The following is a 22114-nucleotide window of genomic DNA, read 5'->3' on the forward strand; positions in this document are numbered from 1 at the left end:
GCCTGGGAAAGCAAGTCAGCGCAGATGGGACATCTGCAAATGGCTTATTTCATTATTTCTCTGTCTTGTGCATCATCCTTCATCTGTGTTTTTAGGGTTGTCCTCTGCCCAGTTGCTATCATCAAAGCTATTTTGCATCTGCTCCACAAAAGGAAATACTATTTAATCTGAACTGAACACTAAATTTCTAGGCACACAAATTTAAATACAAAGACAAAATATTACCAGTGTTGTCACAAGATCCAATCACATGTAACACCACACTGTCCTCAATAGAAAGATACTTCCTCTTTCTTAATCTTAAAGGTTCTCTAAGCGATGTTACGAGTTTCTAAGTTAAAACATTTTTTGTCACATACAACAAACATCTCCTCACAATCCGCTAGCTGCCTTTGCCCGAATACACTGTAAAACGGCAACAAAATATGTGAGAGAATTGTCCACTAGATTTCCTTGTGATCCACATTGTGTCAAACTTACATGAGACATTTTCCCAAGGTAAGTAAGTTAACTTATAACTAAATGGTTAAAGTATAACTTTATTTGAGAGAATCTCAATTTATATCAGTTAAACATTATCATCCTCGAGAAATGGTCCAGGTCCAATTAAATGAGTAGCCTAATGTGTCCAAAGACCTTTTTTTTAGGTTAGATTAGATTAGATTCAACTTTATTGTCATTTAGCAGAGTACAGGTACACAGAGCCAATGAAATGCCCCCTATTTATTCACAAATGTACATACTGTACATACTAGCCATTTTCTACTGCTCTTCATACTATTTACCCTGCACATACACTTATTCTTACTACTCTTGTAATGTTACTGTTTGTGCACTACAATGGTACTGTTACCATACTGCACATAGCTGTACATTCTGTACATATCTGTCTTTATTTTTCATACTGAATATCCGTATTTATTTTGCGTTCTTATTTTATATTCTGTTAATACACTGCATATATCTATATTATTATCACTACTATTATAATGTTGCTGCTACTACATTGCACATATCTGTACATGTTGTTCATACATTGTTCATATTACATAGCTATATTTATTCTGCTCTTAAGGTAACTGCTAATACACCACTGCACATATTTATATTTAATTTATACTAGGCCTACTCTAAACCACCTTCTGTAAACCAACTGTATACTACTGTCTACACTGCACTATATTTATTGTCCTGTCTATGCACCACCTGCCTATACTTTGTATCACATTGCACTTTTCTGCTTTTCTTTTTGCACTTCTAGTTAGATGCAAACTGCATTTTGTGGTCTTTGTACTTGTACTCTGCACAACGACAATAAAGTTGAATCTAATCTAATCTAATCTAATCTTTAGAGACATGGGGGAGAATATACTACTGCACAACACCTCACATCTAAAGTCTGATGCCCGTCTGCTGAGCGTGTGAGTGAAGGTCTTCTTATTGGTAGATCTTTAAGGGTGTGCCCAGACCAGACCATTCTCCTATTGGTACGCGGATCATGTGGGCATTGCTATGTGCAGCCAGGCTCGTCACACCAGGTGGCATCCTGTCGAGAGAGACAGAGAGACTTTGGAGAGGGCACGGGCCAGGAGGAAATGTGAGTGTGTTGTGTGGACTGTTTGAGTCTCAAACAACTTCAAAAACGTGTTCAGTTTGTCAGATAATATGGGATGGCTGTGTAGAAGTATTTTATGTTTAGAATTAATGTTTAAAAAAAAAAAAAAAAAAAAAAAAAAAAAAAAAGATTATGGAAATGTGATACTCAATAGTTGAGACAATATGGAAACCAGTGATAGCTTTCGAATGTAACTTCTGACAAAAAACTGCAATGTTAGAGAAAGCTCTGGGGTTGGAAAAGGCATATTTAGAAGACGTATCATGCACCAGGCTTAATTGCTATAAGCCCAGTAAATTTGAATTGTTATTCATGTTCATTCTATGCTGTTCATCCATTGTGTTCCTCCTGGAATTTGGTACTATTGGAGTGCATAGCCTATCTATCAGATAGGAGTAAATAGCCTATCTGATGTAAATGCACTTAAAATCCTGTATTTGTCAGCAAGGTGTATTACAGCATAGAACCATGTAGATGTCAAATAGTTCCACTCAGCTACATAGCCAAATATATGAAACACTTTGTTGTTTGTGCATTACACCACGTTTTAACACAGATATACTGCCTAATATGTCTTTTCATTGATTTTGTTTGAAAATGCTTCATAAACTCAAAATAAAAAAAAATATCTTTACTAATATGAAGTCCATATTTATGTGACGTTTTGCTGAGTCATTTTTGGAGTACTGATCTAGACTGTAGCCACAGAGCTGAAGAGCAAGGTCAGGGCAGGGTTGCACTGAGCCCGGGTGATTACTGCAGCAACCAGCCCCCGCCCAACCACGGCCTCCATCCGGAGCCACTGATAGGGGAGCCCTACCAACTCTCACAACCATACAAACACACACACACACACACGGATGGACCATTGCTTTCTGGATGGTCAGAGCCATGAGACTCCTACGAACCCTAACTACAATGACAAAATGCTGCTTAATGTAGGCCTATTACAATAGTGATATTTGAACACTAAAATGTATGACTTGAACAGTGTAAATAAATGGAATGTACATGTTTCATGAGAAACTTATGGACTGGTGTATTTGTTTTCCTTTGTGTGTGAAATGTGAATTAAAGAAACCTGAAGGATCCAGTTTATACGACCAAAAAAGCAATTAAATTGACCATCATTGATGGGTTTATTATCTGACCATCTGGCTCAAGTTAACTATGGGTCTACAGTGAAAGCATGCAAGGTCAACAGAAATATGGGTCATTTCAAATGATCCTGATGATCATATTCAATCATCTCAAATTGAATAAATACACAGACACCAGTGCATTCTAAGAGCACATTTAAGAGCACAATGAATCCGTCCACGTCAAAATATGAACAAACAGCAATACAACTGCGTTTTCCTATATGCAATATGTCAAATAGGCCTGAGCGTGAACATTTTTTTTGTATCCATCTTGGTGGAGGGGCCCCACAGACACGAAGTCACGTATGTATAATTTCTGCCTGCGCATGCTGGCTGTGACCCCACGTGACACAACCACATTCAGTCCACTGTAGAAAACACGGAGACAACACGGTCCGACTGAGTATTTATTTATTCCTATTTAATTTCTGCTTTAAAAACAGGATTTCAAAGATATATGAATTATATTGAAATAGCTTATTATGTGCCCTATTTCATGCAAAGTGAATTATGTACTCAAGTAGTTATCTGAGGGGTTCTACGCGTTGAAAAATGGCCCAATAACTTTTAGAAGGACAAACCAGCACGAACAACACAGGAATAACTTGGATATAACATACTTACGGTAGAGTGCGATGCTTTCAAAGAAGGAGAAAGAACTACTTGTCATAATATGGGACAAAATGCTTCCAATAGCGGATGATATTGGTTCTGAGGCTCTCTTGAGGTAAGACCAATCTTTTGTGAATAAAACTTGCCGATATTTTTGGTAGCCTATATTTATTGAGTTGAAGTAAATGGGCCTTGGGCATATTTTATTTGATTGTACTCTTTAATAGCATTGTTTTTATTATCAGTACAAATGTTTTCCTTTCAGTCGTGTTTTAAGTCGGACAAAAATGAAATTAATAGCATGAAGTTAAGCTATCGCTATGTGTAAATGACGCAATGGATGACGAATGAGTAGCCTACTGAGAACGGAGGTAGACTGACCTTATGATTTCCCTTTTGTCATTGGTCCACAGAATGTTTACGACATTTCCGAAGACCAAAACATATTTTGCTCACCTGGACATCACCCCCAGATCCAAACAGATGCTTTCTCACGGAAAGAAGATTGTGCATGCCTTACATGAGGGAGCGAAAAACATCAACACACTTGCTACAACGCTGGCTCCTCTCAGTAGGTTCCATGCCTACCAGCTGAGAATAGATCCATCTAATTTCAAGGTGCACATACAGTATGGTGTTGTCACGAGTTACCATTAATTTTCAAGTAGGCTATCATGTCTTGATGCCTCTTCTGTAGCCTAAATATCTGTAACTACTTTTCCTGAATGTCTTGCCTCCATATGCAGAGATATTTCTGGCAACAGACACTACATACACAAGACTAGACTCAAATAGACTTAGACTCTGTATTGTCTGAAATACTGCACTATTTCCTATAACTGTTTCCTCTCTAATTTTGAGTGACCTTTTCCTCCCAGCTTCTATCTCACTGCATCCTGGTAACGCTGGCATGTCGAATGAAAGATGACTTCACCCCAATTGCACATGCTGCCATGGACAAGTTTCTATCGGCATTTGCAGCTGTGCTGGCGGAAAAGTACAGATAAGGATGTCGCATATGGAAATCAGAGGTGTAAACGTCCGGCCTCAGAAAGTATAAGTCCTGTCACGTATTTGTTCAAAACATTAACAAAATCAGATTATTGTAGCATAACTCCTCAGCCATGTAGGTCAGTTGGGAGGTGTAATTAGTGAAATCACCTGTGTTAAGTGAACAGGTAGAACCAATACATGATATAGGACTTTTACTTTCTGGCTCTGGAGATTTACACCTCTGTTGGAAATGCACTGGACTGCTTTTTACTTCCAATCTGAAAAATGTGCTGGCAATTTTTGTAATAAAATATTTCGAAAGAGCTTGGTGTTCTGCGCTTTATCCTCTGTATAGCCTATATTTACTCTGATATGAAGTTACTGTAGAAATGCCACTTCGTGTAAGCCTACATTGATGGATTAATACACACATGCACAGCTTGAAGGTATCACTAGTAACTTTTGAGTTTACCGAGGGCCCCCTCTACAGGCACATTAAATATTGAATGACTATGTGGGTCATTCTACGAAAACGTGCCATTTTAATGTCCCTCAAACTAAAGTGTTTTGCAAAGCTGAATTAACAATATTTTATTCAGAATTATTTTATATTTTGGGAGATATAATAATGGTAAAAATAAATTATTTATTTTTTAAAGAATTCATCCTTTTTTTAAAGGATTTTAAGCACTTTTCGTATTAGGTATATTGCAAAAGCTGCAAAAATGGCTTGTCCCTCGGTATGACTTGTTTAGTATCACTGGCTATTTAGGATAAAAAAAAGTCAAATTATCATAAAAATAAATACACGTATAAAAAGCCTCAAGTGTTTGCTCATGGATCATTAAACAATTTTATTTGGAATGTTTTTAAAATTCTGAAAAAATCTACATTTGTCCCCATGTTGTCGTCAACCCTATTACTTTTGGATAAAACCCCCCTTGGAGAAAATTAACTGTGCCAAAAGTTACATCATTTTCAGGAAGTGATATCACCTGCCTTCCAGGAAATTGATGGTGAAAAGACCAGAAAAGTGCTTTGACTTTGTCTGATAGAAGGGGACAAGCTAGTTTTGTCAACGTGTTACCACAACATCATGCATTAAAAAGTAATTTGATTGAAAATGTAAATGTAAATATTTAACAGCATTTTAACCTCTCTTGAATGCACCTCTCATGTGTTCTACACCAGAATTATTTATGTAACACATAATTATTTGTGTAATATTCATGAATAGTTACAAGAGCACTCATATTATTTTATAATAATATATGATTTTTTGGTAACACTTTACTTGACGGGTGAGTTCATAACACATTCATAGCAGCTCTCATAAACTGTACATAAAGCATTCATGACTGTTTCATGAGACATGACTCAACATTCATACCAAACTTTTCATGAATGTGGAAGACAGAACGACGACAACTTGTCAAAATAAAAGTCCAACAATCGCAAAGCAGCATTGCCGTTTTTGTTCCAAACCTCTTACCTGATCACGTCTGAGTCAATGGGCTGCTACTCCAGCGCCAGAACATGGTCAAGCAAATCATTTTTGTTTTATGATGTAACCTTTGCAGATGATTTCTCATCTTTTGCTACTGGGACTATGTCTAACCGTTCCAGGTTACATAAATACAGCAGGTCAGCTGAATGTAGGCTAGTTTACCTCCCAGTGTTAACTTACGAATACTTCACAACTTGTATAGTAAAGTGACATTCGATGTAGACTTAAGATATTCATAAAATATTTACAAAGGCTGGAGAGAAAAACGGCAATGCTGCTTTGCGATTGTTGGACTTTTATTTTGACAAGTTGTCGTTGTTCTGTCTTCCACATTCATGAAAGGTTTGGTATAAAGGTTGAGTCATGTCTCATGAAACAGTCATGAATGCTTTATGTGCAGTTTATGACAGCTGCTATGAATGTGTTATGAACTCACCCGTCAAGTAAAGTGTTACCGATTTTTTTGGTAACAGGTTTGACATAGCACACATACATCTATTGACTATTTGTTAAGTAATAAATAAATAAATAAGATGGCCTGAGATGGCACCGCATGTTTTTTGAGAGGTAAGAATCTACTTCATCCAAATAGGTGCTTCAAGATTTTAGAAACAGTACTTTGAAAATTAGATATTTTGAATGCAAAATGGCACATTTTCGTGGAATGACCCATGTACACTGAAGTCATTGTATTAAGGCCAATAATACACAATGGCCAATACAATGTGAATGGAGCACATCATTACAGGGAAGACATTAACGTCACTATTTTGCCTAATTGTTGCAATCAATGTAAACGGCTTTCCTCGTTTTTTCATAAAAGAAGTGGCCTACATTTGCAGATTGGTGTATTTCAATACTTTCTTCAAGGCATATAACAAGAATAGAAAATGATTCCATGGAAAGCAATAAACCTTCTTGGACCGTCGCCTGGCATCCCTGTCATACGACTGGCGCTGTCCGGTACACAGGTGCTGAATGGTTTGATCTTTAATCCGCGCTGTCCGTGGTGCTGAAACGTTGCACCTCCCAAGTGACAAAACGTTGTTTGGGGAGTCATCGTACCTTTTACAGTCCACGTGAAATATATGACTCAATTATTCTCTGTATTGTTGCTGCTTCTGGGGAAAGTATACATTTCCTTAAGTGACGTATAAAGCTATAGCAACACTAGAAAACCTATAACTTTTCCTATAGGCTGTGTTTTTCTCATTTCACTGATTTTTTGTTTTAACAACACAGAACTGTTTACCCGTGTGGAAAATGTACAATGTGACATGATATTGTCAACGAAATGTCCCACTTTTACTGCTGTACATTTAAATTGTTCAAGATGAAACGCCGAAGCAACAAGATGCCAGAATGAGTTTAGCCACATAACATGAAAACATGTTTCGGAACTCCCCCTATTACCGTCGGTCCCGTATTTTCGCATTTCTATACAAACCAAGACGGCGGACTCCTAAAGAAACGCAACCACCCACACCATAAGTGTATCTAAATTAGCTATGTACCAAAAATGACATTTTACCGTGACTCGAAGAGCTGCATACAGTGTTGTAAGGCTGCGTGTACACAACCGCTTGGTGCTCCAGTGGAATTTTAATTTTATAACGAGAATTCTCGGTCTAACCGTTCATGTGCCGTTGAAACGGCATAAATAGGCAACCCATCAGGCCAGCACTATAACTCCGAGCGTGGTAAACAAAATCGGATATTTCAGGCAGTAAATGCTCCCGTTAAGGACCAAACCAGATTTTGGTCAAATCTACACACCTATGGTTACTGAAAAATGTAAGGTTCATTTAGCAAATGTTATTTTGAAGTGTTAAAAAACATCGTTGTTTTAGAATTTCTGAACAAAAGTGGTGATAATTGGGGGTGTTACGATTTGTGTGTCGACCCGTTAATTGATGTAGCCTATTATTGTTAGTTTTCAGCGTGGCCTACTACTTCTCTTATCTCACCGTGCATTTAGGAGGTTTGAAGCAGGCTATAATGATTCACACAACATTAGAAGACTCCACACACGAAACGTCAGTTTGCATCGTTGAACTTCTTTATTTCACTCGAGTACACAAGCATACTGATCAACGGTATTTTTCTGCCAAGGCCAGAGCCAGCAGAGCCATGAACTTGTCAACAGCCAAATGGACCTGGGGGGTGAAGTCGTCCGGGAAGAGCATGCTCAGTACAACCAGGATGCAATTTGTGAAGAGCTGAAAAGAAGACGAGCGAAATCAAGTCATTCACTCTTTCTCATGAAATCAAATATTAATCCTACTTTCATGATGTGGAAATGAATCAGTGGCGCGTGTATGGTCCATCTTTTTTATTCACCTTGAAGTTGACAGGATCCACTCTGAGCATGAAGGCATGAAGTTCACTCAGGGTCAGCAGTCCCCCTTTGAGATCGTCCAGTTTACCGACGGCCTCGTAGATGCCTCCCATGACGTTGATGCCATGCTTCCTTACCGGAGCGGAATAAGGAGTCGTCTCCTTCCAATGGTCGAAGTAAGACTTCGTTTGAGGATACACGACCAGTAGTCTATTGGTGAATGGTACATTCAGTGTTAGCAGGAATATTTAATCGTGTTACAAAGTAAAAACATGGTCGAATTTAAACGTAGTAGCTAATGAAATAATCATTACCTCGTGAGAGACTCAGTTCCAATGTCGTCGGACCGAGCAACAATCTTCCCAAAGAAGTCCCTCACAACGGTCTTCTCTTTCTCGGTCAGACTCATTCTTGCAACTTCTTTGCGTATGAGGATGCTGGAAGCGATTCGAGCTGTTGAGGGAACCTGATGGAAGCCCTGTGCGTGGGTTCTATTTATTGAAAGAGTTTCCTAACTCGTCAGGATGCTCCACCTCTGTGTTCTCTCCCTCAATTGGCTGCATTTGGGATAGTTATCTTTTAGGACAAGCTTGGGGTGAATAAAGGAGATTTCTGTGAAAGGGCGAGGGAGCACTTTTCTTATCACACCCAGCTAAATATAGTCCATCATCTAAAGAGATAACTCACTGAACTTAGACAAGTCAGTTTTAGAAATGCACAATCAGCAGTTTTTTTGCTGTTGTATAGCTGCGCAAAAAGTGTGTTGTTCGGTGTGCCTATATGTGTGTCCATCACACTGTGCTTTTACCCAATATATGGATGGATTCACACTGCGCCTAAAACTATAGATAACTGAATGTGTAGCCTATCGCCTCTGGATTACAAGCAACATGCCACCAAATTACACAAACAAATAAGAGGACAAAATAAATGGGGTTCAAGCGAATAAAATGCCTAGGCCTATAGGTCTCTATAACTAAGTAAATGTCCACTAAGTCATTGGAGTACTTTGTTGTATGGATTTCAGTCTTAAAGTTAATAGCATTAAAACGATATAATATAACAGCCTAATATAAAACAGTTGTATTATAATGTACTATAATATAACATAACATAATGTTTTTTTTTTTTACATCAACATCTTAATAAAGTCAGTAGTCGCTTTATGCATCTCTGTCAAGAGAGTCTCTGGTTGCACCCTGGAGGTGCTTGCAGTAAGATGTTTGATGTGTAAAACAAAGTCTTATTTTGTAACAAGTTAATGAAAGTAAATTGTTTCATAATTGTTTGAAGGGAAATGTATTCTTTATTTGACGTGTTTTTCAGGTACAATTTGTTGATATGTTTGCGTGTAGGCAGACATTACCGGTCAAAACGTTTTTGTAATAACGAAAACAACTTACTCCACATTAAGCATCTTGAATTCATAGTCCGTGAATTTGAATAACCTATTCGATTTACTAAATTGCGATTTGGACATCACCTGCACATAAATTAAAGGTGTTTAGGCTAAGTATTTCTCTTTTCGATCCATGCTCTGATGACACAACTTATCTATGTGACTCAATTTCATATACACTGACCATTTTCTCGCCCACTCATTTCAAATGGCTGGTCATTTTTGACAAGGAATACACATGGTCACGGATGTTATAAAGTGCATCCAAATTGTTAGGAAAATTATCAAAATGTGTTTTGTGTGTTCAGATGCCCATGTGTTAACAAAGTCTGGAGCCCCATGATAGTCAGAATAAAGTAACAATATTTTTGAGAGTGATTGTTTTACACAATTTACGTGATTTAAGTTTTGCAACAAATATAGGGTACCAGGACATGAGATCACTGATATCTTGTTCCTAAGATGCAACCTTGCTTCAAAATTCTTCTGGTGTTTAGAATACCTAACATTAACAAACACATTTAAAAACTTTTCGCAACACTGATAGTTTCTTATCTCAGTGTTGCAAAGGCTTATAGGACAATGAAATGGTGGCAGCAAGCTATTCGCTTCACTTTCATCCTTTTGTTTTACTTATAGTTCAACGTAAATGGTTTAGTAGTTTTAAAAATCAGGAGATAGACTTCTACAGACTGTACAAAAGTCTAAGCACCCATTAGATGTTGTTTAGCAGTGTTATGATGATATATGTTTATTTCTCGTTTTCTTTATTTAAATTCAACCAGTAGAGGGAATGTAAAAAACACAAATAAAGAAAACTGGTCCAGGTTCTACTCTTCGGCATCCATTCGATTGGTTGTTGCAGTGTTATAGGCTAATGACCAATCTCGCAAGGGGGAATACAATGAAGATGATCACCGGAGATACAGTAGGTTTCAGGTGGCTCCTGCACTTTGCACCCTGCCTAAAGGCTTTTGACACGGCACCGGTTTCAGAACATAAAATACATTTTATATTTATTCAAAAACGGTGTACATATTTCGTGTTCTCTTATAACATTGATATTGAGAAACAAATATGCTAAAATGGTCCTTATGGCATTGAAGCAAAACATGTAAAGGGCTTTTGCAGGATTGTTTAGATTTTCTGTAATTTGTCCTGTTATTTCTATAGAACGTTTTATCTAGTAGTCTTGCCAGTCTCTGAAGACACGGGTCTAGATGTCAGCAGTCTTTTAAAAAGGCTCCACTGTATTGTTTGATGGAGCGGTGACCAAGCCAAGACTGAGCTTTAACATTCTGGTTAAAGATGTTGGTTTTGTAAATGCAAAAAGTATACAACGAAACCAGAACATTTTGGTTAATGCCACCTTTATTAATTTCATTGGTAAGGACAATGTATTTCGCTATGCTTCGGGATCAAGCATGTAGGCCTAGTGGTACTGCCGACCCAAAGCGTTGACCACAACAGCCAGGAACTTCTGCCATGCAGCCTGGATCTCGGGTGTGAAAGCAGTGCCCATCTTCCCAGCAATAACCACAGACAAGCAGTCGGCAAGCAGCTGAAAAATGAAAATGGACAATAGTTAGGTTTGTCAAGTTGGTTATACTGATCTTAGTGTTTACATATCAAGGTTAGTTTTGCCGCAGAACTCACTCTGAAGTTGTCGGGATCCACATGCAATTTCTCGGAGTGCAGCACGCTCAACTCAGCGTAAGTGTTCTTGATGTTATCCATGTTCTTCATGGCCCTGTCGAGACCGTGGAGCACAACGATGCCGTGTGCCGCTACCATGGGGTTGGAAAGGATGGCGTCTGCATTATAAAGGTTCCCGAACCCTCCAAAGTACCGCTGGCACCAAGGGTAAACGATCAAGCACCTGTAAAGATAAAGATGACCACATTTTTTTTTAACAATCAAGGGCTTTGTCCTGATGGATGCTGTGCTGTCACAAGGTGAGTTACATATAGGGACTTGCCTTCAAGGACACCATACATTAATATAATGAATGCATATGAGAAAATAATAGATTCATTATTGAGGCTTTAAGGTGAAAGTCAATCAAGCTATGAGGATGAACGTTGACATCTGCTGGGTTTACCTTCGCAGGGCTTTGGGACCGATGTCTTCGTAATCAAGATTGCTGAAGATGTCCTGGATAGCGGCGCGCTCAGCGTCTGTCCACTCAACCATGGTGATGTCTGATGATTTCTCTTGTTGGGGAGAATATGAATCATACTGTCACACACTCTCGCTATCCTTTTTATGCAATCGCCTCGCTCCTCCCTGACGGCAACAAGTCACATCTATTGGATGATGCTCTCCACGAAGCTGTCAAAGTTGGACGTGAGGAAACGCCTTTCACGAGGGGAATTCGAGGAAAATGTTTGAATATAGGCTAATCGTTTTTTTTTCTTCTTTTTTGGATATCAATTTATGACTAAGCACATTTTACTGTCCATAGTGTCCATAAGGTCATGATGTGACCTACAGTATAAGATTAACCAATCAATGCAAAAGTTGGATTGACTGGATGTTTTATATTGCTTGGGTTTGTGTGGGATTTGTGTAAAATAATGCATCATCATACAGGCCATAGTCTATTTAATTAATTTGAAGTATTTTACATTAAACGAACACAAATAGACCTTCACAGAAAAAGAATAGGCTACTTCAGCATTACTTTAGGGCGCCTTGTCCTTAGTTACATGATAGGGACCAAAAGTGATATATTTTAGTCTAAATGGAGACTTGATGTGGGGAAAATCTTTAATTTCTTCTGTGCTATGATTTATAGCCTACTTTTTACTTTTAGGCTGATTTTACTGGCGACATCGTCAGAGTGGAGATGGCCATGCTTGTTTATTTAATTTCGTTAGAATGTCTTTCAGTTAGATAATCAGAGTGCGATCATGAATAGACCTTAGAAGAACACAAACAATATTTAAACTTGGACTGATATTCAGCAAACATGATTGTTCAAGCCACAGGCTGATACTGCTCCTCCTTTCAACAAACACATGTGGGCCAAAAACTTATCTCTCTACTACATGCGAACACGCTTCTGTTATCGTCACTTGCCAAATCTCCTCCCACTGGCTCCATATGAAGGAGTTCATATAAACGCACATTAAAAATTGACCTGATTTGAGGGCGTTTTCTGAGTTAATCTATGATTTTTTTTATAGGGCTTAAGTAAATAGAGTCAGTTAATGTAAGCAGTCAATAAGATTAATGATACTGGTTTGAAAAAACACAGGCTGCTATTGCTTAAGTATATTACTGTATTTTCTCATTTGCCTTTAACTCATTTGACAGTCTATTTCCAAGTAAAATGTAAGGAAATATGTAGTCAAAATGTATCTACTTCAAGCAAATATTTGCCAGTATGATATCATATAAACATTCAAGTTATGAATGCATCCACATCCAATATTATAATCCTACATTTTATTTTATTTATATGTAGGGTAGGCCTATGCAGTTTAGTCTACTTGTCATCACTGTATGCTAAAAGAGGGGTTCTCTGTGGTTTCTTGAGTTAAAATGGGTTGTTTTTAATGCGCTTGCCATCATAAATATGGGGTTTTATTGCAATGGAGTTGTAATTTCTGCTATGGCAGGACATCTTAATTTAAGATTATTCAATCTTCGTTTGCTTTTAGACACGAGACATATTACAAATATGTCAATAATTACTTGAAATAATTGAAAATTAGACCGAATATAATGTTTTGGCTATTGGGAGTATCTACTAGAATGTTAGTTTAGCTGGCAAAAGTTCAATCTGGCATCTGGCCTATAGGGTGTGTCGCCATGCCAGCTAACGTATAAAAGGGGTGCCAATGCCCGGTCATAGCCAACATTTTGGCACTGCCTAGTGGAACGATGAGCCTCTCTGCTAAAGACAAGAAGTTGGTGAAGGACTTTTGGGCCAAGGTTGCTCCTAAGGCCGAGGAGATTGGCAATGACGCTCTCTCCAGGTACAGCTTCTCCGTGTTGCAAAGTCCGTTTCTTTACGTTAAATTGTGCAATTCCGCCTGAAATAATGTCATGTTCTCTTCTGTCTTTCAGAATGATAGTGGTCTACCCTCAGACCAAGACGTACTTCTCTCATTGGCCAGACCTGTCCCCTGGCTCTGCAAGCGTAAAGGCGCATGGCAAGAAGGTGATGTTAGGAGTTGACCTCGCTGTGAAGAACATAGATGACCTCTTAAATGGCCTGCTCACTCTCAGCGAGCTCCATGCCTTTCAGCTGAGGGTGGATCCCGCAAACTTCAAGGTAAAGTATTTTAGGTGATCTTCTACAAAAATACAGAGTGGCATATGTTTATATGCTAGCAACACACTAATTACAAGAGAGGACAAATTCCTCTCCAAGGTTGCCCTGGCACTGTCCGACAAATATCGCTAAACTGCAGTGATTTGTATCTTGAATAAAGACATTTAATGTCTAATATGAAATAAAAAATAGAGATCAAAACAACCTTTTGGTTTCGTTGTGTTTTTACGTGACTGGTACCTGTTAATAATGGAAATTATACCATGACAACGATGTCATGTAATGTGGCAATCATAAAAACAACACATGTAGATGAGAGGACAATGGTCAACAGATGAAGGCACAGCGCTTGCACGCATATATCTTGTAAATGTATAAAGGTTATGTCAAATGTTGGTTGTGAATTTGGATGTTTGTTTTATCAACTATACGACTTGAGGTGACACATGCTCAATACTGTGCATGTCCTGTCAGTCCATCCGTAAAAACAGTGAGATCATGATAAGTCACTTAATAAGTGTAAGGACGTGACCACAGCCCACTCCTCCTGTGGGTGCGACCCACTCCATCCCACATACCACAATGACATCATCACAGATGTAAATACTGGCATCCCTCTGTTTATGTTTATGTAATTTAGCAAGATGCTTTTATAGCATCACTGGCGAAGAGAGCTCAGCGCCGCCTGTACTTCCTGAGGAAACTCAGGCGAGCAAGTGCTCCACCAGCCATCATGACCACATTCTACCGAGGCACCATTGAGAGCATCCTCTCCAGCTGTATCGCTGTGTGGGGCGGAAGCTGCACTGAATACAACAGGAAAGCCCTGCAGCGCATAGTGAACACAGCTGGAAGGATTATTGGTGCTTCACTCCCCTCCCTGAAGGACATTTACACCACCCACCTCACCCGCAAGGCGACCAAAATTGTGAGTGATGCAAGTCACCCCGCTCACAATCTGTTTGATTTACTGCCCTCTGGGAAGAGGTACAGAAGCCTGCGCTCCCGCACTACCAGACTCACCAACAGCTTCATACACCAAGCTGTAAGGATGCTGAACTCTCTCCCTCCTCTCCCCCCTCCACCCTCAGCTACATAACATCCTGGACATTGGACCCAAAATGGCCGCCTGCACTACTCCACTTGCACACTTGCACACTTGTACACTTTACAACTTGGTGTTGTTGTCCTGAAAACACAACACTTCTGCTGCTCTTACATAACTTGCACCACTATGCCACTTTCTTTCTTACTTAGGTCAAACAGAACTACCCAAGCCTTTTATTGGCCTGACTTTGCACTAGTATTTTATTGACTGTCTATGCACAATTTCAACCAAATTTTGCTGCTCTTATTTTTTCATTATTATATGTGCCCTCTTATTTACTTATTTACTTACTTTTTTGTTTACTTGAATGTTATGTTTGTCTGTGGACCTAAATTGGCAAAATATGTCTTGTCTTCACCGTGGGATAGTGAGAAACGTAATTTCGATCTCTTTGTATGTCTGGAACATGTGAAGAAATTGACAATAAAGCTGACATTGACTTTATTAGCCTAGATGTTTGTCTTTGGTGACCTTGCCTTGCCTTTCATTTCAATAACATACCTTTCTTTCAGATTTCAACATCATCATGTAAAGTGTAATTTGGACATTTCTATTGAAATTGAAATCCGTTTTTTAAAACTGGTTCGGAGTTAGAGTTGGGAATCTTTAAAATGTTTGGTTTTTGTGTGGACGTTTCTGTGCATTTTTGCAAATGGAATAAAATACTTTCTAATGCTTTTCTGTGGAATATGCGACTATTTGAAATGCATTTAATTATATAATCTGTTATAAACGAGTGTATATGTGTGGAAATTCAAATCTGCTCCTGAATCAGTGGTCTGCTGATTGTTTCCTTTCGTGCGCAAAGGTACTTGGCGACGTGCGTAAATTGCAGAGATAACAGTTGGCAAGTGAAAGATATGGGCGTGGGCATTCGCTGAAATCAGACGGTCCACGTGAGCCGCTGAACAGGCACCGTCACTAAAGGTTTTGCGAGTCGACCAATCACAGTCCTCTGCGTTCATTTGGTGCGTCGGTCGCGCACGTCAACGCGAGGTAACGTGAGATCCGCAAGAAGACGTGCATGCAATATCATGCGTTTTGGCTGCGTATGCTGCAGGTCGCATACGTGTAGCAAGTATATTCCTAGCGTCAGCCGAAACAGTGTAGCTGTAGATATGTGCATTTCACCGTATGTGCCTATGGGCATTCCAACCTGTATCACATTCACCACCCCTCCTCTTGTCTCTTTTATTAAGTACCCACCTGCTATTTATATATGCAAATGTTTGCTGGATTGTTTAGTTTAGACGGTAAATATTTTTACCCATGTTGTCTCCCCAACATTAAATGATTGCGTTTAAGTATAATTTAAGAAAATGGCCGTTCATTCGTCGTGGCCTTAATAAATGCACCAAAATTGATGCTTGGAGTAGGCCTGCTATAGTTTTATCACAAGAGAATAAAGTTCTGATCATAGACTTTTTGTAAAATCTGTAAACATATTTAGACCAAGGAATAATGGAATAATTGGTACTCTTGGGCAGACTGCGCTATAATTCTGCGTCGCAGAAATATATGATCAGTCAAGCGGTTTTAGTTATTTTAGGGCATCTGAGAGTGAACACTTTTTGTAAGACTTTTAGGGGTGAAACTAGCATGAGAATATCAGCATTAAAATATTACACTGTTTGTATTCCTTTTTTTTATTATTGTTTATCTATTCTATTTCGATCATTTCCTCAATCATTTTGTAAAATGCAGTACCAGTTTGAAAAAGGCGCAAAACTTTAATGAATAGAGGACTAACAAATTAATTCCCTTCTTCTCTTGCAGGGAGGGACCTAAACAGCCTGCTTTAAATTATGTTGAAAGGTGTTTGCTGACATCTATGGGCAGTTGGCCTATGACGCAGCATGGTTGAATGCGCAAGTCTTAAAAGGGACATGGTTGTAAATCTTGCTGAACTGATGTTTCAGCAGCAGCGTAAAACACAGCCCAACTTCAATTACAAACCATAACACATTGATTCTAATAGACTTCTACCGTTGTACCTTTGAGAGCATACTCACTAACTGCATATCTGTATGGTACGGCAACTGCAACGCTGCTGATCGCAAGGCACTACAAAGAGTAGTGAAATCTGCCCAAAGGACTATTGGCTCCCAACCAGGGCTCGAATTACGTGGGAGCCAGAGGGAACCGAGCTCCCATAGAGTGAGGACTGGCTCCCATGAAAGCAACAAAGTCAAAAACCTGAGGGGGTCTCTCATATCTGAAGGTGTATGGCATTGTAATTTAATCTTAAACAACCGCTCATTATCCATCCCTGTGCGATCTCTTACCATTAAAGACGTTAAATTAAAATATAGGCTACTACGGGACGTAGACCTATACGCTCTTGAACGCAGCATGACACTTCACAACCACACCACTAGACTAAATGAGCAAAACGTATCGATTTGACAGCACTCGCAAATCTGAAGAAGTCACCCTGCTTTGATGTAAGTGTTTTGTCTATTTGCATAGGCGTTCATTGGGCTAGCCTACATGGTTTGATACGTGCTAAAAAGCCCTGTTTGCTGTTGAACTTGCGCTTCACCTCTTCTATGTTGATTGACAAAGCCATAAATTACGGCCCATAATGCAGCCTACAATGATTGTGTTGTCTGATGATCTGTAGCTATCCTCTGCCATTCAGAGCTCCGGAAAGATCCCAGATATTTTGAAACACCTGTTAGCAATCTCTGATGTCGGAATATTCAATGGCTACCAGACAATATCTCAGTGCAAACTCCAAAATTGTTCGTCTATTAATTTTCCACGGTTCAACACATTAGCCTAATACTAGAACATATAGTTTGGCTGGCTTTATTCATTTCTGCCAGTTAGTGTTTTTTCCCCTGTGTGTGAGTTACACTACATGCATTATTGTGTTTGACACTGAGGATAGCCTATCTGAGACGGTGGTCTGGTTTAAATGAGTTACGTTGTGAAATTGAGAATGGCACACACTAAATCGTTTAGTTTATTTCTTTGTATTGTGAAATTGAAATGAGATATGGACTATTACAATCAATAATATGTTGAAATTAATTAAAAGTAATCAATTTCTATGAAAATTCTATGTCTGTCGTGTGCGTGTGTCAAGGTAAAGCCTAAGCCTACCGTGCGCATACTGTACTGCGCAAAAGCGCCACTTGCGCCTAGGCTATTTCATTGTATCGCCTTGTTAGGGTATGCGCGGGGTGTGCCAACTTTTTATGAGATAGAGAGACCCCCTTAAAGACAAAAAGTTAATTCGAGCCCTGCTCCCAACTCCCCTCCATCCACGACACATATTATAAACGCTGTAAAAACAAAGCCAAATCCATTGTCAAGGATGCCACCCACCAGTCTACTCCCGTCTGGCAGGCGATACAGGAGCCTGCGCTCCCGCACCAGCAGCCTCAGGTACAGCTTCTTTCCAGAGGCTGTAAAACTGCTGAACAAAACTTCACCTCCTGTCTAGCATTTGCACTTTAGCTGTTATTAGTTTACCTGTTTACTTTTTACTACTGCACTGTTTACCTACTTACATTGACTACACTGCACTGCTTACCTGTTTACATTTACTCCTACACACAGACTCACATTGTTTCACCTATGACCTTGCACTGCTAACACCCCATACTATACATTATTTTTATATATATTTTTTTATATTTATATATATATATTTTATATTCCATAGCCTGTAGACATCTGGAAAACCTGTATTTATCCACTATACACTGTGCATTATATCTCTATTGCATACACCAGTGTTTTTCAACCTTTTTTGTCCCACGGCACACTAACATCCTGTGTGAAGAAAAAATAAACATACCATAGCCTAAAATTTCAAATAATACACAGATATGGCCTTATTATGGCTTCTATGCAAAACCTGCTCAATAAAACAAGCGCCCTCTGTTTCATTTGTACGTGACTATATCTAATTTAATTGTTGTTATGAACTGGATATGTGATGATTCTGTGAATACTGGCTATGGGGCCCCCGTTGTACAATGCCTGCATCTCACAAATAGTGCAATCATACAATCAATGAGAGCATGTGGTTATAAATTCTTTGATGCAACAGTTGCTTTTCTGGACCAGTGAGTGACATTTGGGTAATTTTCTGAGGCACACCTGATGATCTCTCACGGCACACTAGTGTGCCCCGGCACAGTGGTTGAAAAACACTGGCATACACAACCAAACTCTACATGCACTTGGTATTTAATGTTTCTTTGCACTTCTGGTTGGATGTCAACTGCCTTTCATTGGCTCTGTACATGTACTCGCTTCTATTATTAAGTGTCATTCGGTTTTTGTCATAACAAGTTAGGGTTAGGGTTAAGGTTAAAGGTTAGGATTAGGGTTAGGGTTCATGTGTCATGACAGTGTCATGTGTTCATGTGTCATGTCACTCTTATGTCGATACTGTCAAGTAAAGTGTTACCAAATATGTTTCTGGTTGGGGATACTTTACCAAAACAGTTTCATTATCATCAGCAACAGTGGATTGGTTTAATTATTTGTGAAAAAAAGTAATAAGATGTGGGATAACTGTCAAGTCAGCATTTTCCTTTGTCTGCTATTTAAATGAGTAACCAGGTATTTGCAGATATCTGCAGCACTTTGGTCCCCTCCAATTGGTAAATACCTCACCTACACCTGGTTAACTGCCAGGGAAGAAAAAAGGATATGCAACAAAGAATAGCTGATAGATTCTCGTATGGCAGTACCAAAGAATGCACACAGTACAAATAAACTCTCAAAACGGTCTCTGTAAAAAATGCATCTTTAATATATTTCCCATGGGTCTCATTTCATTATAAGCCGTATCTTCTCATCACCAAGGAAAACCCTAGAAAACAAATACAAATTATGTAGCCTTGCTTGGCACATCCATCCAATGTGTTTATTCTGAAACAATTTTGCCTAATATCAAAGCCTATATTTATTCAGAATAAAGTAACATTGGCAGATTATTTATGTACATTTCCCTGAAATATAACAAGAAGAAATCACAGTATCAATCACCTGACTAAGCCTGCTGCTAGTATGCCACCTGATAATGGTCCAATCCAGTATACCCAGTGGTAGCTCCAGTAGCCAGCCATCACCGCAGGTCCTAAAGCTCTGGCTGGGTTCAGGCACGTCCCGGAGACGTCTCCACTGCAACAGCAACCACAGTAGCACATGTCAGAGAATAACACCCATTTGTCAACCACAGTAGCCCCTGGTCAGAGAATAACACCCATTTGTCAACCACAGTAGCCCCTGGTCAGAGAATAACACCCATTTGTCGTACAAGAGTAATGTGGATGAGACATAAATTGTGACAATCAAAACTGACACACACAGTGGTTAGATGATATACGGAGGGCAACAGAACTGTAATCCACCGTATTTCTGACACCTTAAATTCAGAGAACTATTGAGTAGGTGATGTTTTTAAATCTATGTGCAGAACAGTGAAGTATAGGTACTGTCAAACCAGTCCTTGAACTTACCCTGCCAAAATGTTGATGATGACTGTGCAGCCCACCATAAAAGGGACCATGGGACTTTTGCTCTTCTCATTGACAGCACCAAGCAAGACCACCATGGTAACCAGACAAGTCATAAAAATCTCCCCGCACAGAGCTCCCTTCAACTGGTCATCTGATTTGAGGATGTCAAATGCTGCTCCGGATGCATTCAAATAGTTCTCAGAAGATGTCATCAGCTGAGAAATGCATGTTTGCATGTTAAGCATAGGACCATTAATAATGGGGACCTAGTAAAAATCTTGTGCATAACTTAATGGTTATTTCTGTAAATTAAATGTGTTTTAGCTGATCTTGCAAAATGATTTTTGCATGACTCACCTTGGACATTCCAGCCCCAAGTACCCCTCCAATCAACTGACTGACCAAGTATGGAATCACCATTGTAAGTTGCATGCCTCCACACAGGTAAATGGCAATGGTGAAGGGGGGGTTGAAGTGAGATCCACTGTGGAAAACAAGTACCTCATATTATATGACATATATTCACTCACACACGCAGATCTAACCAGTGGCAACGCCAAACACTTCTGCTATTCCAGTTTGTAGCGGTTTGTATTACCAGAGTTTGTAACCTACAAATATCACAATTTAGCCTTAAAGAACCATTAGTTTCCATGCGCACCTGATCTCTGCCATGCATGCCACCATGACTGCCACCGCTAAGCCGTGCACAAGCGCTGGTTGCACTCTTCCCGCGGCGGGCACGTTCTCGATCACGGAGACGCATCCGATGAAAACAAAGAAAGTGGTTCCAACTATTTCAGCGAGGCATGGCTGTATTATTCTTTCGAACATGTTGGGAGGTCTCGCTGGCTTTTTGTTACCCCTCAAGGGTCTCTCGAGCTCGCTGAGTTCAACCTTCTCTTCCATGGTCAAGCGTAGTCTACCTGTGCTGTCTAGTCGTCAGTGTTTGGCTGACTGATATCTGATCCCATTAGAACATCAATTTATAGGCCACTGCCTCATTATCACCTTGACCTAGATTGTCCAGAGAGACCTGTTCAACCCAGTTGTGGAAAAGAGCGTTGCCAACAAGAAATCATAAGTGACGAAGGTCAAGTTGCACATTTGATGCGGAGAAGACCATCAAAAGTATATCAATTGCATCAATTCAATCAATTGCTAAATACCAGCATACGACTGCACTTTTGTTCAGATCAGATGCATTTGTCCACTGGAAAAAAGTTCCATGTATTAATATGACTGCTGATCGACAGGTGATGTGTGTCGTGTGTCGAACCAATATTGTTGTTTTTCAAAAAACAAATAGCCCACACAAAACAACACCATTTTATGGTAAGCTGTATTATACATTATAGGCTAAAGTTATGAAGAGTGTCTTTAGAGGTATTGGTTATCTTTTCTTTCAAGTCTGTATTTCACTCCCTCCCATGCCCAGAGAGTAATAAAATGTTGCTGACCTTTTCATCTCTGCTGAACTTTGAATCTTTCTAATAAAAAAAATATCTTAAAAAAATATCTTATGCTGGCATGGAAAGAAGTGGGTTGGGACATTGCGCAGTAGATGTCCTGGAGGTGTACGTCTTCCAACTTGAGATGTTAGTTTACTATCTCCCTATTAATAGTTTATTCTTC

The 22114-nt window shown here is 39.3% G+C and overlaps 5 protein-coding genes across 5 annotated transcripts; 2 read left to right on the top strand and 3 right to left on the bottom strand.

Moving 5' to 3' along the window:
* Positions 1 to 3126: 3126 nt before the first annotated feature.
* On the top strand, positions 3127 to 4686 carry zgc:163057 (Hemoglobin subunit alpha-D-like). Its single transcript, XM_048233284.1, has 3 exons — positions 3127 to 3484; positions 3783 to 3987; positions 4248 to 4686. Exons 1-3 carry the CDS (start codon positions 3393 to 3395, stop codon positions 4374 to 4376), a joined length of 426 nt encoding a protein of 141 aa, XP_048089241.1. The 5' UTR covers positions 3127 to 3392; the 3' UTR covers positions 4377 to 4686.
* A 3234-nt stretch (positions 4687 to 7920) lies between these two features.
* On the bottom strand, positions 7921 to 8686 carry LOC125287355 (hemoglobin subunit alpha-2-like). Its single transcript, XM_048233078.1, has 3 exons — positions 8522 to 8686; positions 8210 to 8417; positions 7921 to 8088 (listed from the first exon to the last, which is right to left on the bottom strand). Exons 1-3 carry the CDS (start codon positions 8614 to 8616, stop codon positions 7960 to 7962), a joined length of 432 nt encoding a protein of 143 aa, XP_048089035.1. The 5' UTR covers positions 8617 to 8686; the 3' UTR covers positions 7921 to 7959.
* A 2273-nt stretch (positions 8687 to 10959) lies between these two features.
* Positions 10960 to 11827, bottom strand: hbbe2 (hemoglobin beta embryonic-2). Its single transcript, XM_048232875.1, has 3 exons — positions 11708 to 11827; positions 11263 to 11485; positions 10960 to 11167 (listed from the first exon to the last, which is right to left on the bottom strand). Exons 1-3 carry the CDS (start codon positions 11797 to 11799, stop codon positions 11039 to 11041), a joined length of 444 nt encoding a protein of 147 aa, XP_048088832.1. The 5' UTR covers positions 11800 to 11827; the 3' UTR covers positions 10960 to 11038.
* A 1626-nt stretch (positions 11828 to 13453) lies between these two features.
* Positions 13454 to 13907, top strand: LOC125287365 (hemoglobin subunit alpha-like). The gene is made up of 2 exons (XM_048233133.1): positions 13454 to 13589; positions 13681 to 13907. Exons 1-2 carry the CDS (start codon positions 13495 to 13497, stop codon positions 13904 to 13906), a joined length of 321 nt encoding a protein of 106 aa, XP_048089090.1. The 5' UTR covers positions 13454 to 13494; the 3' UTR covers position 13907.
* A 5841-nt stretch (positions 13908 to 19748) lies between these two features.
* Positions 19749 to 21697, bottom strand: aqp8a.2 (aquaporin 8a, tandem duplicate 2). Its single transcript, XM_048233526.1, has 5 exons — positions 21141 to 21697; positions 20837 to 20963; positions 20480 to 20694; positions 20007 to 20141; positions 19749 to 19830 (listed from the first exon to the last, which is right to left on the bottom strand). Exons 1-5 carry the CDS (start codon positions 21386 to 21388, stop codon positions 19788 to 19790), a joined length of 768 nt encoding a protein of 255 aa, XP_048089483.1. The 5' UTR covers positions 21389 to 21697; the 3' UTR covers positions 19749 to 19787.
* Between the last annotated feature and the right edge of the window lie 417 nt (positions 21698 to 22114).

The sequence above is a fragment of the Alosa alosa genome, chromosome 22, assembly GCF_017589495.1.
Source record: "Alosa alosa isolate M-15738 ecotype Scorff River chromosome 22, AALO_Geno_1.1, whole genome shotgun sequence".
Taxonomy (NCBI): domain Eukaryota; kingdom Metazoa; phylum Chordata; class Actinopteri; order Clupeiformes; family Clupeidae; genus Alosa; species Alosa alosa.

Excerpts from the sequence above, each read along its gene's own strand:
- zgc:163057 (XM_048233284.1), top strand. The coding sequence starts at position 3,393 with ATGCTTTCAAAGAAGGAGAAAGAACTACTTGTCATAATATGGGACAAA. Across the intron at positions 3,485-3,782 it reads GGTTCTGAGGCTCTCTTGAG|AATGTTTACGACATTTCCGA; the intron begins GTAAGACCAATC and ends ATTGGTCCACAG. Across the intron at positions 3,988-4,247 it reads TAGATCCATCTAATTTCAAG|CTTCTATCTCACTGCATCCT; the intron begins GTGCACATACAG and ends TTTTCCTCCCAG.
- LOC125287355 (XM_048233078.1), bottom strand. The coding sequence starts at position 8,616 with ATGAGTCTGACCGAGAAAGAGAAGACCGTTGTGAGGGACTTCTTTGGG. Across the intron at positions 8,418-8,521 it reads GGAACTGAGTCTCTCACGAG|ACTACTGGTCGTGTATCCTC; the intron begins GTAATGATTATT and ends ATTCACCAATAG. Across the intron at positions 8,089-8,209 it reads TGGATCCTGTCAACTTCAAG|CTCTTCACAAATTGCATCCT; the intron begins GTGAATAAAAAA and ends TCTTCTTTTCAG.
- hbbe2 (XM_048232875.1), bottom strand. The coding sequence starts at position 11,799 with ATGGTTGAGTGGACAGACGCTGAGCGCGCCGCTATCCAGGACATCTTC. Across the intron at positions 11,486-11,707 it reads GGTCCCAAAGCCCTGCGAAG|GTGCTTGATCGTTTACCCTT; the intron begins GTAAACCCAGCA and ends TTATCTTTACAG. Across the intron at positions 11,168-11,262 it reads TGGATCCCGACAACTTCAGA|CTGCTTGCCGACTGCTTGTC; the intron begins GTGAGTTCTGCG and ends TTCATTTTTCAG.
- LOC125287365 (XM_048233133.1), top strand. The coding sequence starts at position 13,495 with ATGAGCCTCTCTGCTAAAGACAAGAAGTTGGTGAAGGACTTTTGGGCC. Across the intron at positions 13,590-13,680 it reads GGCAATGACGCTCTCTCCAG|AATGATAGTGGTCTACCCTC; the intron begins GTACAGCTTCTC and ends TCTGTCTTTCAG.
- aqp8a.2 (XM_048233526.1), bottom strand. The coding sequence starts at position 21,388 with ATGGAAGAGAAGGTTGAACTCAGCGAGCTCGAGAGACCCTTGAGGGGT. Across the intron at positions 20,964-21,140 it reads GCATGCATGGCAGAGATCAG|TGGATCTCACTTCAACCCCC; the intron begins GTGCGCATGGAA and ends TGTTTTCCACAG. Across the intron at positions 19,831-20,006 it reads CTAGCAGCAGGCTTAGTCAG|GGTTTTCCTTGGTGATGAGA; the intron begins GTGATTGATACT and ends TTTGTTTTCTAG.